Source organism: Diaporthe batatas (assembly GCF_019321695.1).
Source record: "Diaporthe batatas strain CRI 302-4 chromosome Unknown Contig00002, whole genome shotgun sequence".
Taxonomy (NCBI): Eukaryota; Fungi; Ascomycota; class Sordariomycetes; order Diaporthales; family Diaporthaceae; genus Diaporthe; species Diaporthe batatas.
The window spans coordinates 2,620,067-2,633,346 of record NW_025408549.1 but is presented as its reverse complement, the minus strand read 5'-3'; the positions used below and the strand labels follow the sequence as shown (position 1 = coordinate 2,633,346).

General features: G+C 53.1%; 6 protein-coding genes across 6 annotated transcripts; 2 read left to right on the top strand and 4 right to left on the bottom strand.

Annotated features, from left to right (window-relative positions):
- Positions 1-15: 15 nt before the first annotated feature.
- On the bottom strand, positions 16-1,414 carry KVR01_001772 (uncharacterized protein). The gene is made up of 2 exons (XM_044790068.1): positions 1,040-1,414; positions 16-979 (listed from the first exon to the last, which is right to left on the bottom strand). The coding sequence occupies exons 1-2, from the start codon at positions 1,295-1,297 to the stop codon at positions 323-325; spliced, it is 915 nt and encodes a 304-aa protein (XP_044649727.1). The 5' UTR covers positions 1,298-1,414; the 3' UTR covers positions 16-322.
- Positions 1,415-1,835: 421 nt separating this feature from the next.
- On the bottom strand, positions 1,836-4,536 carry KVR01_001536 (uncharacterized protein). The gene is made up of 3 exons (XM_044786165.1): positions 3,077-4,536; positions 2,062-3,018; positions 1,836-2,000 (listed from the first exon to the last, which is right to left on the bottom strand). The coding sequence occupies exons 1-3, from the start codon at positions 3,761-3,763 to the stop codon at positions 1,881-1,883; spliced, it is 1,764 nt and encodes a 587-aa protein (XP_044649491.1). The 5' UTR covers positions 3,764-4,536; the 3' UTR covers positions 1,836-1,880.
- A 262-nt stretch (positions 4,537-4,798) lies between these two features.
- KVR01_001803 (RNA-dependent ATPase DBP3) lies at positions 4,799-6,741 on the top strand (the record flags this gene model as incomplete). Its single annotated transcript, XM_044789873.1, has 2 exons — positions 4,799-6,418; positions 6,475-6,741. The coding sequence occupies 2 exons, from the start codon at positions 4,799-4,801 to the stop codon at positions 6,739-6,741; spliced, it is 1,887 nt and encodes a 628-aa protein (XP_044649758.1).
- Positions 6,742-6,847: 106 nt separating this feature from the next.
- Positions 6,848-8,698, bottom strand: KVR01_001578 (glycolipid translocation protein; the record flags this gene model as incomplete). The annotated part of the gene is made up of 2 exons (XM_044784350.1): positions 6,848-6,929; positions 7,017-8,698. The coding sequence occupies 2 exons, from the start codon at positions 8,696-8,698 to the stop codon at positions 6,848-6,850; spliced, it is 1,764 nt and encodes a 587-aa protein (XP_044649533.1).
- A 285-nt stretch (positions 8,699-8,983) lies between these two features.
- KVR01_001717 (uncharacterized protein) lies at positions 8,984-10,352 on the bottom strand. Its single transcript, XM_044794915.1, has 2 exons — positions 9,673-10,352; positions 8,984-9,621 (listed from the first exon to the last, which is right to left on the bottom strand). Exons 1-2 carry the CDS (start codon positions 10,306-10,308, stop codon positions 8,998-9,000), a joined length of 1,260 nt encoding a protein of 419 aa, XP_044649672.1. The 5' UTR covers positions 10,309-10,352; the 3' UTR covers positions 8,984-8,997.
- Positions 10,353-11,202: 850 nt separating this feature from the next.
- Positions 11,203-12,038, top strand: KVR01_001594 (uncharacterized protein; the record flags this gene model as incomplete). The annotated part of the gene is made up of 4 exons (XM_044792144.1): positions 11,203-11,386; positions 11,478-11,539; positions 11,610-11,820; positions 11,893-12,038. The coding sequence occupies 4 exons, from the start codon at positions 11,203-11,205 to the stop codon at positions 12,036-12,038; spliced, it is 603 nt and encodes a 200-aa protein (XP_044649549.1).
- Between the last annotated feature and the right edge of the window lie 1,242 nt (positions 12,039-13,280).

The following is a 13,280-nucleotide window of genomic DNA, read 5'->3' as shown; positions in this document are numbered from 1 at the left end:
GTACTGAATGCAATGTTTCAAGACTGACTGACTGTTCATCTTGGGGCAACATAGCTGGCTGCCTAGTCAATAAATAACCACCAGCCTAGGTATCTCTGTAGAAATTATGCATTCTACTTTTATAATTCAGGCTGAATGATATGGCTTTCTGCCAAAGTTTTGTCAATATATTCTGGACGTCAACATCTATCGCCGTCTGGACAAAGTAAAAGTGACAGGTTTATATGCCACATAAGTTCGACCCCCTCATAGGACAACCTCTCATGCGATGACCTCTCAGGCTGAGAGAGTCTCGTGAGTCTCCGATTATGAAGCCATAACTTTACTCGACCACAAATTTGTGTTCCTTGAGATATTCGTAGTCTGGATTCATGCGCTGAATGAGTTGGTGGCACAAGTCCACTTCCTCCTGCGAAAAGTCGTTATCCCAGCGTGCCTCTTCCTCCTTCAGGTTGATGTTCTTCGCTGCGCGGCCCGGGACCAGGCCCTTGGAGTCAATGAGTGTCTTCTGGATGGCGCGAAGGATTGGATGCATTTGATCCTGCTGTTCCTCCGGCGTAGGCTCCCACGTTACGGCAACCTGTTCCGGGTCGAGACCGAGCCTCTTGGCCAGTCCCCTGCAGAAGTGCTCGCTTGTCATGTAGTCATCTGCGTCCACGACGACGGGTTCGATTCCCTTGCTCATGTACCAGTCGTATAGGTCGCGGGCAAAGCTGAGGTTTGTACCGATGCTGTACGCGGGGATGCTCGCACCCCCGGTTTTGGTGTCGCGTATGGACTTGATAGTGGACGGCACACAGAGGACTGGGTGTCGGATAGTGAAGAGCGGTACCGTGCCTGGATTGAGAAGCAATTTCTCGGGAATGAGACTCAGGTTGCTGCCTTCTTTCGTGCTAGACCCTGGGGACACGACAGAAGCATGCACGTAATCCAGAGAGGTTGTATAAAACAGGTGGTCATGTACAAAGAGGACCTTGCCCTGAAGAGGATCGATTAGCTCCAACCGAGTACCCTCGACTTTCAACAGAGAGGTTTGTACCGTCTTCTCTGCATCCTGCAGTTCTTGCTCCCAGACCGCCGAACCAGCGTTCATTTGTGTCTCGTGCAGCACTCTCACGTCACGGGGTATTCCGTCCATAAAGGTCTTTGACTGTTGCCATTGGTTAATCGTTCCCGCTGCGGCTGTCATCGGGTGTGAGAGGAGCTTTGCGCCGGTCTGCCTAGACATGAGGATACGCTCCAGCAGATGACATCCTGTGCGCGGCTGGGAAAAGAGTACGATCTGTGAGGTGGACATGTTGCGAATCTAATATCCTAGGCCACTCGACGTGGAATTAAGGAGCAACCGAGGAGTGAAGTGGATGTTGTGTATATAGCGACGACCCTAAGGAGAACGCAAGAAATGGTTTGTCTCACAGCGAAGGTAGGTAGGTCAAGATTATGAGTCCATTGTTGCACGAGGAGAGAAGACTAAGGACTAAGGCCGCCGGGGTAGCCGCGGCGGTGAGACTGTGATATTGATAGTTTGGGATAAGCACTAGCAGTAGCATTTACTTCTTACGTGCAGAGAAACATGGTTTCGGGTTCTCTTTACGTGCAGTTAGGACACCAAGTCCTACTAGGTCTCTGGATGAAGCCTTAGTGAATACGCGCTCGGTGTGGAACTGCAGGAAGCAATTCTATCGCGTCTTTGCGGCCGCGCAGTCCGAGTGATTGATCGGGCACTTGTGGAAATGTTGTGGGCCAAGGTGGATGCTTACTTCAACCGCAATAAGGCCTGGTATTAAATGAATCTTACTTCGTATTCGCATTGTGGGTATCATATAAGATAAGATGTTGAATCTAGGATGCCAACCTGAAGTCGTCAGCTCTGGGAGTAACTAGACGAGCCAGTTCCAGAAACGCCTCGCAATTCCCCGTGGCTTCTCCTGCTCAACTCCGGCATGCTTCTCGTCGTAAAGGCGACCAGACCAGAGATCAATCTCACTGGCACGAAGGAACTGTAGGATTGAAGTCGTCAGCAACACACCGCTAGAACAGTTTCAACCGAGATTCACAAACCTTGGTCTTGTGCCACAACTTCCAAAGCATGATTGGCACAAAGAAAATCGGAATGCCGACATAGCTCGCTATAAAATCAGACGTCGACCAGTTCCCCCTGAGAAAGACCGGGAACCCAGAAATAAGTGTGATGATTGCAGAACCAATGAATCCAATCCAAGCCGCATAGGGCTGGAAGGGGGCAGCCCATGGCAGCGAGTCTCTTGAGACCCCTTGGGCCTTCATGGCGGCGTAGAATCGAATGTAACAGAAGGAAAGAGTGGACCAGGCGATAAGTCCCGCGACGGTGGAAAGGTTGAGCAGCCAGGTGAAGGCCTGCGCTGGACCCCCGCTTCCCAGACTCAGATAGGCCAGGGGCCCAAAGAGCCAAGCCGTTATCACGGCCAGCCATGGAACGCCATTCTTCCAAGTCTTGCCGAAAGCTTGCGGGAGTTGATAATCGGTGGTCATGGCCACGATCATACGGCTGCCGACCCAGCAGTAGGAGTTTCCAGCCGACCAGGCCGACACCAGGATACACGCGTTGACAATGCTCGGCAAGATTTTGATGCCTGCCTGCTCGATTGCAATCACCCATGGGCTGGACTTGGCATTGCCTTCTCCGCTAGTCAAGCCTGGGTTTCGCGGGTCGACAATCATTCCAATGAGAAGGGCGCCTAAGATGTAGAACAGGCCGATGCGGAATGTGATGCGCTTAGCGGCCTTGGGAATGTCCCTGTGGGGGTGCTTGGACTCGGCTGCGGCGATTACGACGGTCTCGACGCCGATGAAGCTGAACGAGGCGTTGACGAGCGCAGACAAAACGCCGAGGAACCCTCCAACCGACCCCGTGATACCATTGTACTCCGTAAAAGCGCCTGGGTCATGCCAGTACTTGAATCCGATGGGCTCACCGGTGGGGCCGCCACCCGCAGTGATGACGATACCGACAAGTACAAGTCCGAGAAAGCAGGACACCTGTTGCGGGTTGTTAGCATTCAAGGTGACTCCCATGTTTGAAAGTGACTGGGTTTACTTTGATAATGCCACTGAAGATCTCGGAGTGTCCGTAGAACTTTACACTGAGCAGATTGATGGCCAGGATCAAAACTAAACCGACCGTGATGACCACTGCCGGTATAATAACTTCCGAGTCCGTCCAATAGCTCACGATGACAGCTGCCGCAGATACTTCTGAGGCCACCGCAACCGTGTAACAATATCCATAGCTGATTGCCAAGCTGAAGCCGACACTGGGGTCGACGAACCGAGTGGCCCAGTGCGGAAAGCTGCCTGCGGTGGGGATCAGGGTCGCCAGCTCGGCAATGCTCTGCATCACGCAGTACAGAACAGAGCCAACGAGACAGTACGCGATGAAGAGACCGGCGGGTCCGGCTTTGGCGTAAGCGGCACCCGTGCCGACGAAGAGACCCGTCCCGATGCCCGAGCAGAAACCAATCATGGTGACATGGACGCTCTTGAGCTGACGCTGGACGTTTGCATGGCCGCCGACGTTGAGTTGCGGCTCTGTTAAATCAGGCTTGGTGTCGGACATGAAGCCCGGATCTGTGTGGACGGCATCTTTCTCAATGTCGTTGTTCCCTGAAGAGCCTGACGAGGGCTTGAAGCTGTTGATGGCCATGGTGCCTGTGACCGAAGGGGCTGCAAAAGATTGTTGATGATGGATCCGATCAGTTCCTGTGCGGCTTACACCTTGGCCCATTAAAGACAGGCTGAAGGGCCCCGATCTCGCATGGTTCAAGACTACACTATATTAGTATTATATTTATGTGGAGTTGGGGGGCCCCCATTCCCCGTCCCCCCCGGCCGAGTATCTTCTGCCATACAGCCCATAGTGTGATTCTGGCCCTGGACAGTTGCTGCAAATCCTGCGATTTGGACTCAGGGGTACAACGAGGATTTCGTAATGGGCCGCAAATTCTGACTGACGCCATTTGACCATTCCACATGGGGCGAACCCACCCGAGTCAGTCCCGGCGAAACCATCAAGCTTCTCGCCGCCGCCAGGGCCAAAGCTTCTTCTGAGGCTCTACAGGGAAAAAAGCGCCCGTGATCGACTGGTGACTGGCTGACTGTTAGGCTCAAATAGTAGAGGCATCCGCGTGTGGTGTGCTGCAAGAACAGGTTTGCGTGATACATCTCTAAGCGTGCGCCATCTTGATCCCCGAAGCACTCAAGCAAGACACTCAGATCCCATCACAGCCAGTAGACAAGCCTGCTCTGACTGGTCGACCCGACCTTCTTGCTCTTGAGAATCCTCGGACAGGCGTGGGCAACCGATGATTCGAACACCTGCTCTCGAGACCCGCGGTGACCGCCCAATAAATACCCTTGTCAATGCTTTCTACTTCAACAGCGAAGGACTGCGTGTTCGCTCTTCAGAACGTTCAGTAATCCGCTGGGAAGATCCATCTTGTTAGGAAGGTAACCGACAATCAGGATAATGTGGTCAGGAACAAACGCTGCACAATGAGGCACCAGAGTCCCAGGAGTGATCTCGATGCCGCTTGGACCCCACAGGCGGAAGTCAAGGGTCTAGGCGCACCATCTCACCGCCTTCCCCATTAGCCTAATCTACCCAGACAGCGTCCGGCAGAAAAGTTCGGGGACCAGGAAAATTTCATGATCCCTTGACTAGGCTCGGAAGTCTATTTGCGTCTGCCCAGCGGCATCAATCCAAGATTTCGGCCGTTGCCCTGCACAAGTGTAACTTCGTTACACAAATTCTCAGTCGATCATGTCAAGCGATAAGAAGCATCGCCTTGAGGGCGATGCCGATGCTGTGCAGAAGGTGAAGAAGGTCAAGACCGACAACTCCGCTGCCGTCGAGGATGCGCCGGTGAAGGAGAAGAAGGACAAGAAAGAAAAGAAAGAGAAGAAGGACAAGAAAGACAAGTCCGAGAAGAAGAAGGATAAGAAAGACAAGAAGGAAAAGAAGGAGAAGAAGGAGAAGAAGGACAAGAAGAACAAGGACAAGGAGCAGTCCGAGGAGCAGAATGGCGACGATGACACTGCGACAGCCGATGCCATGGACGTCGACATCCCCGCCGATGCGCCTGCTCCTGCCGAGGATCAGCCAACTGCAAAGAAGGAGAAGAAGGACAAGAAGGACAAGAAATCCAGGGACAAGAAAGAGAAGAAGGCGGATAGGAAATCAGATGACGAGGTTGTCGCAGAAGCCCCTGCCACCAATGGCGAGTCCTCCAAGTACCAACAGACCGCCGCCCTGAGTGCTGTTCCCGAGTCCGAGGTCAAGACGTTCCTCGAGGAGAATTACATCGCCATCCACGACCAAAAGAACCCTTCGACCACACTCCGCCCGATCCTCAAGTTCACCCACCTCCCTGCCACTCGCCTCCTGTCCAAGAACCCCTTCGGAACCTTCACAACTCCGACACCCATCCAGGCCGCCTCCTGGCCCTTCTCCCTCTCAGGCCGTGATGTGGTCGGTATTGCAGAGACCGGCTCGGGCAAGACCTATGCCTTCTCGCTGCCCTGCGTCGAAGCCTTACTGTCCCTACCGAAGCCCGCCAACGGGAGGACTGCCCCTACCCGCGCCGTGATAGTATCACCGACGCGCGAGCTGGCAATGCAGACGCACGAGTCAATCAGCACGTTGGCGTCGCTGGTTGGCCTGAAGGCAGTGTGTATCTACGGCGGCGCAAGCAAGGACGACCAGCGCAACCTCCTTCGCAAGGGCGCAGACATCATCGTCGCCACGCCCGGCCGGTTGAAGGATTTCCTGTCAGAGGGCTCCATTTCGCTGTCTGAGGCGGCCTTTGTGGTCTTGGACGAGGCGGATCGCATGCTGGACAAGGGTTTCGAGGAGGACATCAAGCTGATCATTGGATCCTGCCCGGCCAAGGAGAAGAGGCAAACACTGATGTTCACGGCGACGTGGCCCTCTGAGGTCAGAGGACTGGCGGAGACGTTCATGGTAGATCCCGTCAAGGTGATCATCAACAAGAACAAGCCCGGCGGTGAGACGGGCGATGGCAACGGCAACGGCACTATTGAGCTGCAGGCCAACAGCCGGATCGAGCAGACTGTCGAGGTCGTGGACCCAAGGGGCAAGGAGAGGCGGCTGCTAGAGATCCTCAAGGATGCCCAGAAGGGCAAGGCGCGCAACGACCGCGTCCTGGTGTTCTGTCTTTACAAGAAGGAAACTACTCGAGTGGAACAGTTCTTGACGAGTCGCGGCCTCAGCGTGTGTGCCATTCACGGCGACCTGAGGCAAGAGCAGCGCACAAGGAGTCTGGAAGCGTTCAAGGCTGGCACGACAACGATCATGCTGGCTACAGACGTCGCCGCAAGAGGTCTTGATATTCCCGAGGTGAAGCTCGTGGTGAATCTGACGGTAAGTCCCACAAATCCATTCAATTCGCGAGTACAAGTGGCTAACAGTCTTATCAGTTCCCCTTGACAATCGAGGACTACGTTCACCGTATCGGCCGTACCGGTCGTGCAGGCAAGGCGGGCAAGGCTATCACGCTTTTCACCGAGCATGACAAATCACACTCTGGCTCCTTGATCAATGTGCTCAAGGCTGCCGGCCAGCCTGTGCCCGAAGAGCTCCTGAAGTTCGGCACGACCGTCAAGAAGAAGCAGCACGACGCATACGGTGCGTTCTTCAAGAATGTAGACATGAGCAAGAAGGCGACCAAGATCACTTTCGATTAGAGGAGCGAGAGCTGGGCGGGTCTAGATGTAAACTCATAGGCTAGACGTAGGGAAGGGTCACGTTTCAAGCCATTTTAGACAAAAAGGGCTGTTATCCTGTATTTATCTACTGCGGTTGTGAACCTCGGGATCTGCCTCCCGAGACAGCTTGGTAACACTGGATGAGGAACCGGCGCTCGGCAAATGCCCTATGCAAAGGGTCAGCGACGTAGAACAAGGAAGATGTTTAGACGGCATCTTAATCAAAGAAAAAGGAACCAGAGGACAGAACTTACAAGACACCGACAAATGGCAGCGCGGTGCCCGCCACCTTGATCAGCTCCCCCAAGACTGCCTTTACACCTGTGCCCGCAGCTTCGGAGTTCACGACCCGCCTAACGGCCTGGTTTGCAACCGCAGCAGCCAGCACAGCCAGCGAGCTAGGCAAGAGCGCCGTGACCTCCCACCGCGCACCTCGTTGCGCGAAGTATCGTCTGATGAACCACACAGCCCAGGTGATGCGGCCGGCCATGTTGATGCCGTTGGCCCAGACGAGCCCCACCGCACCCCAGTCGAGCACGCTCAGGAAGACGTAGCCGCTGACCCCGAACAGCACCGTGAAGGCCATCATCCACACCGACTGCTGGTGCACCTGGGCTCCCGTGGCGACGGACGCCACGAAGGCCTCGGTGAGCCCGTTGATGGCCAGCAGCGGGATGTAGTAGACGTACGCGGCGAGGGCCTCGCCGGCGCCTGAGGCCGTCCACTGCGGGCCGGCGATCAGCGACAGGACGAGGGGCGCCGCGGTCGGGCCCAGGGCGAGCAGGGGTACTGAGACGAAGGTGTAGAATCGCAGTAGGTTTGTAAGGTTTTCAGAGGCCTGGGCGAGGGCTGCGTTGGATGGCCGGGGCCCGCCCTGACTGCTGGTGTTGTCTCCCTTTTCTGCCGTCTGTTTATCTGTGGGTGGCGCGGATGTCTTGGGCTCATCGTCACCTGACAGCAGCCGGCTGTAGTAGTTTCGGCTGCTCTCCTCGACGGGTTGGAATATCAGTCGCGCCGCGAGGCCGCCGTAGTTGTTCGCCAGCGCATAGACTCCCTGCGCGGCGGGTGTAGAAAGGGCGGTGACCAGCAGGGTATCACCCTGCGTCAGTATGTGTTTGACGAAGCTCTGGATCATCATAGATGACGCGAGCTTGAGGGTGGGCTGGTAGAAGTACGACAGTATGTACTCCTTTCCCTGCCCCAACCGCCTCGGCAGGAGAGAAAACCCTGCCTCCCTTGCCAACCCCGTGCCGTACCAGCTGTATGTGACCAAAAGACCGGATCCATAGGCGACCTGGCCCAGCGCAAAGGGCAGAACACCCAGCTCGATGCCGTTCCGGGCGGCCCATACCGCCGCAGAAAGCGTGGCGGCGCATTTCCCTAACGTGGCGACGCCCTCTGCCGACGCGCGTGCGCCAAATTGGAGGCGCACCTGCATCACCACAAAGGCCGGCTCGGACAGCAGCTCCAAGACAGAAGCCAGGGCGAAAACGTAGACCGACGGGACCAAGTAAGGAGTGGTGAGGAGCGTTTCGGCGGGGATGGAGCCGAGGTACATCCATCCCAGCAGCGCCGCCGCAGCGAGGCCGAGTATGATGGCGACATAGCCCAGGTTGACTACCGCCTGTGTCTCCTGAGCCCGAGTGCTCTGCTTGCTGTCACGCCCTGGCTGAAGCTTCTCGTCCTTGGCGGGCTCGGCCGAGTCGGACGACAGGGCCCCCTGCCGCTGAATGGCTACACGCAGGCTCTCGCGGGCGAAAAAGAGGACGGACAAATAGTACACCTCGAGCTGGGTTGACACGCCGAGGAGAGATGCTGTCATGAACCGCAGGAGCAGCTGATTGGCGACGAAGGTGACGGCGCGGGAGAAGACCTGCAGCAGGATGAGCAGCGAGGCGCCCCGAACCACCTTTGCCTCGCCATCATCCCCTGCCATGATGATCAACCTTTCTTTGATTGTTGAAAGGTTAGCCCCTGCCTTTTCTTCCTCGCCGTTCCACAGAACAGAGCAGTCAAAGGTGCAGTTATGTTTTCGTGGTCGCCTGTCATTTAGCTAGAGGACAGGTCAAGTCAAACTCGAGGGTCAGGTTGTCGTCCTCGACCCTAACCCTTTTGACCCTTGGTCAGTGTTGAACCACGCTTGACCCTGGCTGGACTCACAGGTGGAAGCTTTTACATGCATAGGGTAACTTAGGACACCCGGGTTTAGTTGTACTAGGTACGAGAATTTGAACTTTATTTAATATCCAAGTCCTCTTTTCCTTTGTTGTCGACGATTTCACCCGTGGCCAGCAGACTTTGCCCCTTTGGCAACGGGAGCTTGTTACTTGCAGGCCGCTGCCACTTCAAGAATTCACCACCACCCTGGAGGATCAACTCTTGGCGCATGCGCGCTGCCCTCTCAAATTCTGGCAGAGGCGGCCACTCCAGGGCATGTGGTGCTTTCGAAAAGTGGTCTATCTTCTTGTCGATATCTCTTCTCGCGCCGAGCCAGTCTTCCAGCATTGTTCGATACTCTGCCGGGTCGGCGTCGAGGCGGGCATCCGGGTGTTGCTCCCACGTTTCGAGCTCGAGCAGGATGGAAGTGTCTAGTTCGTGCGGGTGATATTCCTCACGAAGATGCAGGTCCCGCGTGATGATCTCGTAAACGGTGAATACGGCGCACTTAACGTCGTTGCGATCCTCGTCGAAAGCGAAGACGCCATTTCCATGCTCTGAAGAATCACCTTCCCAGCCGAGCTTGGCAGCCATGTTGAAGTCGAAAAGTTGGACGTTGTCTGATTGCTCATTTATGAGGAGGTTCCTGCCACAGACATCCCCATGCACGATGCCAAGCTGGATATTGAGATAAACGATACACTGCGTCGAATCAGCTTGACACCCTCACTGTAACGGTGCAGGGTAACACACATCTAGAAGCTGTCTCAAGTATTTCAGCTTGAATACTCGGCCTGGGCTGTCGTCCACAGTTCGACCCTCAACAAAGGGCGCCGTGAAGCCTACGACCTTGTCTTCACCATCGAGTGTATCGATGACCAGCCTGTCGAAAGGCACAATATTCGGGTGCTTGGGTATTTTGAGCACGCAGTTGAGCTCGTGCCAGAAGACGGGCACTTGGCTCTCGTTGGTGTAATACTTGAACGCAACACGGTGCACTTTTCCATCTGAAGAAACGTATTCACACAAGTCCGTCTGGACTCCCAGACGACTGATCTCTGTCAGATCCGCTCTGCGCACTGTCTCTGTCCCTGGCGGGAAGTCCGAGGGCGAGGGGTAGAAAGGGGCCATCGTCCAGTCATCCGCGACTTCGCATGAGAAGGAGACAAGCTCTCCCTCTGGAGAGACTTCAATCCGGACGGCATCTGCTGGAATGCTGCCGATATGGCGCGCAAGTGTGTCGATTATGAAGTCGTCGTCTGACTCGACCCCTGGTGTGACGACAGCGACAATACGACGTTCATCCCAATCACTAACAACGCATTGATCGAAGTATTTCTGCCGTATCGTAAAACGGTCTTCAGAGGTACAGTTGTCAAAGTAGCCCATGATCACGCTGTTAGGCTGGATTGATGCTGTTGCGGAGAAGACGGTACGCTGGGCTTTGTTTGAAATATGAATCAAGAAGAGGAATTGCCTGCTTGGCACCTTCGCAATTGGCTTCGTTTTTGACACCTTCGTAATCACCAAAATAACACGTCGTTTTCGTAAGCAGATGGCTCCGAACGACCTGATTTGCTGACCCTGCCAAGCTTCCCGAACGTTCTGACCCCGGTCATATTCTGGCCAAATAATGTTCCTCCTGGGTTAGACGCTTAAACACTCGGGTGAGACGCCACACGCACTTTGCCCCCACAGGAACACCCTAAAGACGAAAATAATTTGGGCAGGATGGTTTGGGCAGGCTCAGCCTTCCTGTCCCCAAGGACTGACTTCCCGAATGGTTGCTGGGGCTCCCCTACATCACTATTCTGACATCAGGAGCAATCCTGAGACCTAGACGCCTCATTTACTGACCCAAAGCGGCCGCACAGCAATCCCAGACCAAGGCCCGCCCACGACTCAAAACTGCAATCATAGATTGCAGCTGTTCATAGAAACAGTAGAGGACCATGGTGGGGATCAGCAGGCCAAAAAGGCGTACGAGTCCTGATTACACGGATTTGAATTCTTACACGGTCGGATGGTCGCAGCCATCTGTAGCCTCGCGACATGTTTGAAGGGGAGAGGGACTATGTCTAGCTTTCTATTCTTGTCGTTCAAAATCATGAAGGCCTCAAGCCACGACTTGAACATTGTTTTCTATATAAACACACATGGTTCTTGTTAATCTCGATAATTTAAAACCAACACCAATCATTTTCCTAAACCAAGACACACAGCTCATTCTTAAGACATATCCCTACATTCAAACTTATCAACTCCATCCAATTTACCTTCACCATGGCGCAGACTTTCGCCGATTATATGACAAGGTTTTCCGGTGCTCAGACCACCACACCGGGAGTCGCTGGCTACTACCGAGTTGTGAATGATAACGGGAATCAGAACCAGAATTGCTTCGCGTATGCAGTTGGCAAGCCTACGCGCATCAATGCCCAAACCCGGGCTCAGTTGACGGCAGAATGTAAGAGCGCAGCCCTCGAGCAGCTTATCAAAACCCTTATGATAATGCATACCACAGGGGCTGATCTTTGATGTTTGTTGTATACGTGCAGATGAGGCAATGCACTACTACCCCGTTGCCGCAACTGGCAATCCCATGCCTGGTGACGCTGAGGTACGTCTCATTCTTAAGTTTCACAACCTTTCTCCAAACGCATAGATCCTGATAGACGTGTCACGCACAGGTTTATTCCCGGCCAAGTGCGCCAGAGCAGATCGTTCATGCCCACAGGGTCGTCAACGCAACCACGGCGATGTCCAAGCTGGGCCCCGGCGAGCTTATCGAGCACCACAGATCCACTCTCCAGGCTTCCAGGACGGCCAACGGAAATGTGTATGAGTACGGAACTGTGTTCATGAGATTCCGTAGAGATGATGATAGGTATAACCGGGAGTGTGAGTCAAACCCTGATAAAACAAAAATAGCGATGCTGTGCTGACGCCGGAATTCTTTTCTCCGCTGAATAGGGGAGACAACTCGCTCTGGCCGCCCCAAGAGGAAGAGGGTAGCAGATGACGCGTCGGCTAGCAAGAAGCCCAAGCCTGCTGCGGCGAAGCCTGCAGCAAAGCCTGCGGCAAAGCCGGTTGCGAAGAAGCCAGCGGGCAAGAAGTAGGCTCGATTCCCACAGGTGCAGCAGAACCTAGGGCGGGACAACGCGGAGATGGTGCGGAATCAACACTCTGACATTGCCTCGTCGCGCGTCTGGGAATCAGTGGGTCAGTGGCTGGTCACTATGTAATCAAGATGTCGGTTCGTTTCAAGCGGATGGATTGTTGTGTCATCTAAGATAGGCTCTCTGTGTCCGACTAGACTCTGCTGGCAAACATGTGGGCTGTGTGTCATGACATGATAAAACCGCTCGCTTAGTTTTGTTTATTAGGCAATCTTATCTATAAACTTATTCTTGCGTATTCTTCTCTACCGTACTGTAAATTGTAAACTGCAGATCGGGACTAGGTAGTACAGTGCCTCAGACACCCTTAGCGAAGACTCATTAGGGCTAAAGGTACAATACTTATATATTTAAGAGACCGCGGCACCGTCGCGCAATTAGTAGATAGGTTAGGCTACCTAGAGTTATAAGATATTATTTATATATAAAAGTTATTTAAGTTAATAATAAAGTTAATTATAAGAATATTAAGTTTTATTTTAAATTTTTAAAATTAAATTAAACTTTATAATACTTTAAATTTTCTTTTTATAATTTAAATATAAACTAATTATAAGAATTAAAAATCTAATAATCCTTCAAGTTTTAAATTACTCTATTAATATTTAATATTAGAATAATACTTTTAACTACTAATTCTACTTCTTTATTATATCTATATATATAAGTATACTACTGTGACCTGTTATAACTACATTTAGTATGCTTGGTGTTTCATCACTGCTCTGTATTTCGTATGCCTATGCTTGCCATAGCAATTCATAATCCCCAGCCAAATTTGATGATCTGCCATGTTGGAGTTGCTGAAGAGCACCTGTAAACTGTTCAATACATTTGAAATCTCCTTGTAATTCACGACCTAAACATCGATCTCACCACATCTTATTCTCATGGCCTCCAGTGCTGGCTAATTGGATATGAGACGGCTCAGACAATGAGCCTGGTGAAACATAGGTACCCGATAGTCCCCGCTGTTGAGATCACCGGGCACATCGCGCCCGGAGGGTTCTGGAATTGAAAACCCCGCGTCACTGTCGCCACAAATCAACGCTAACTTATTTCGAAAGTCTCTTGGCTCATGTTCATGAACTTCATCCCAATTTGATCCAATGTGGCGATGGTGTAAGTGCCTCATGTACATTAGTTACACGGCAGACATCTGGATTGTGTGGTATGACAGCT

Bases quoted from the DNA above. Each gene is read 5' to 3' on its own strand.
- KVR01_001772 (XM_044790068.1), bottom strand. From the start codon at position 1,297: ATGTCCACCTCACAGATCGTACTCTTTTCCCAGCCGCGCACAGGATGT. The intron at 980-1,039 runs GTACAAACCTCT...GATCCTCTTCAG, and splicing joins TGCAGGATGCAGAGAAGACG to GGCAAGGTCCTCTTTGTACA.
- KVR01_001717 (XM_044794915.1), bottom strand. From the start codon at position 10,308: ATGGGCTACTTTGACAACTGTACCTCTGAAGACCGTTTTACGATACGG. The intron at 9,622-9,672 runs GTGTGTTACCCT...GATTCGACGCAG, and splicing joins ACTTGAGACAGCTTCTAGAT to TGTATCGTTTATCTCAATAT.
- KVR01_001536 (XM_044786165.1), bottom strand. From the start codon at position 3,763: ATGGGCCAAGGTGTAAGCCGCACAGGAACTGATCGGATCCATCATCAA. The intron at 3,019-3,076 runs GTAAACCCAGTC...AACCCGCAACAG, and splicing joins TCTTCAGTGGCATTATCAAA to GTGTCCTGCTTTCTCGGACT. The intron at 2,001-2,061 runs GTTTGTGAATCT...TCAATCCTACAG, and splicing joins AGTTGTGGCACAAGACCAAG to TTCCTTCGTGCCAGTGAGAT.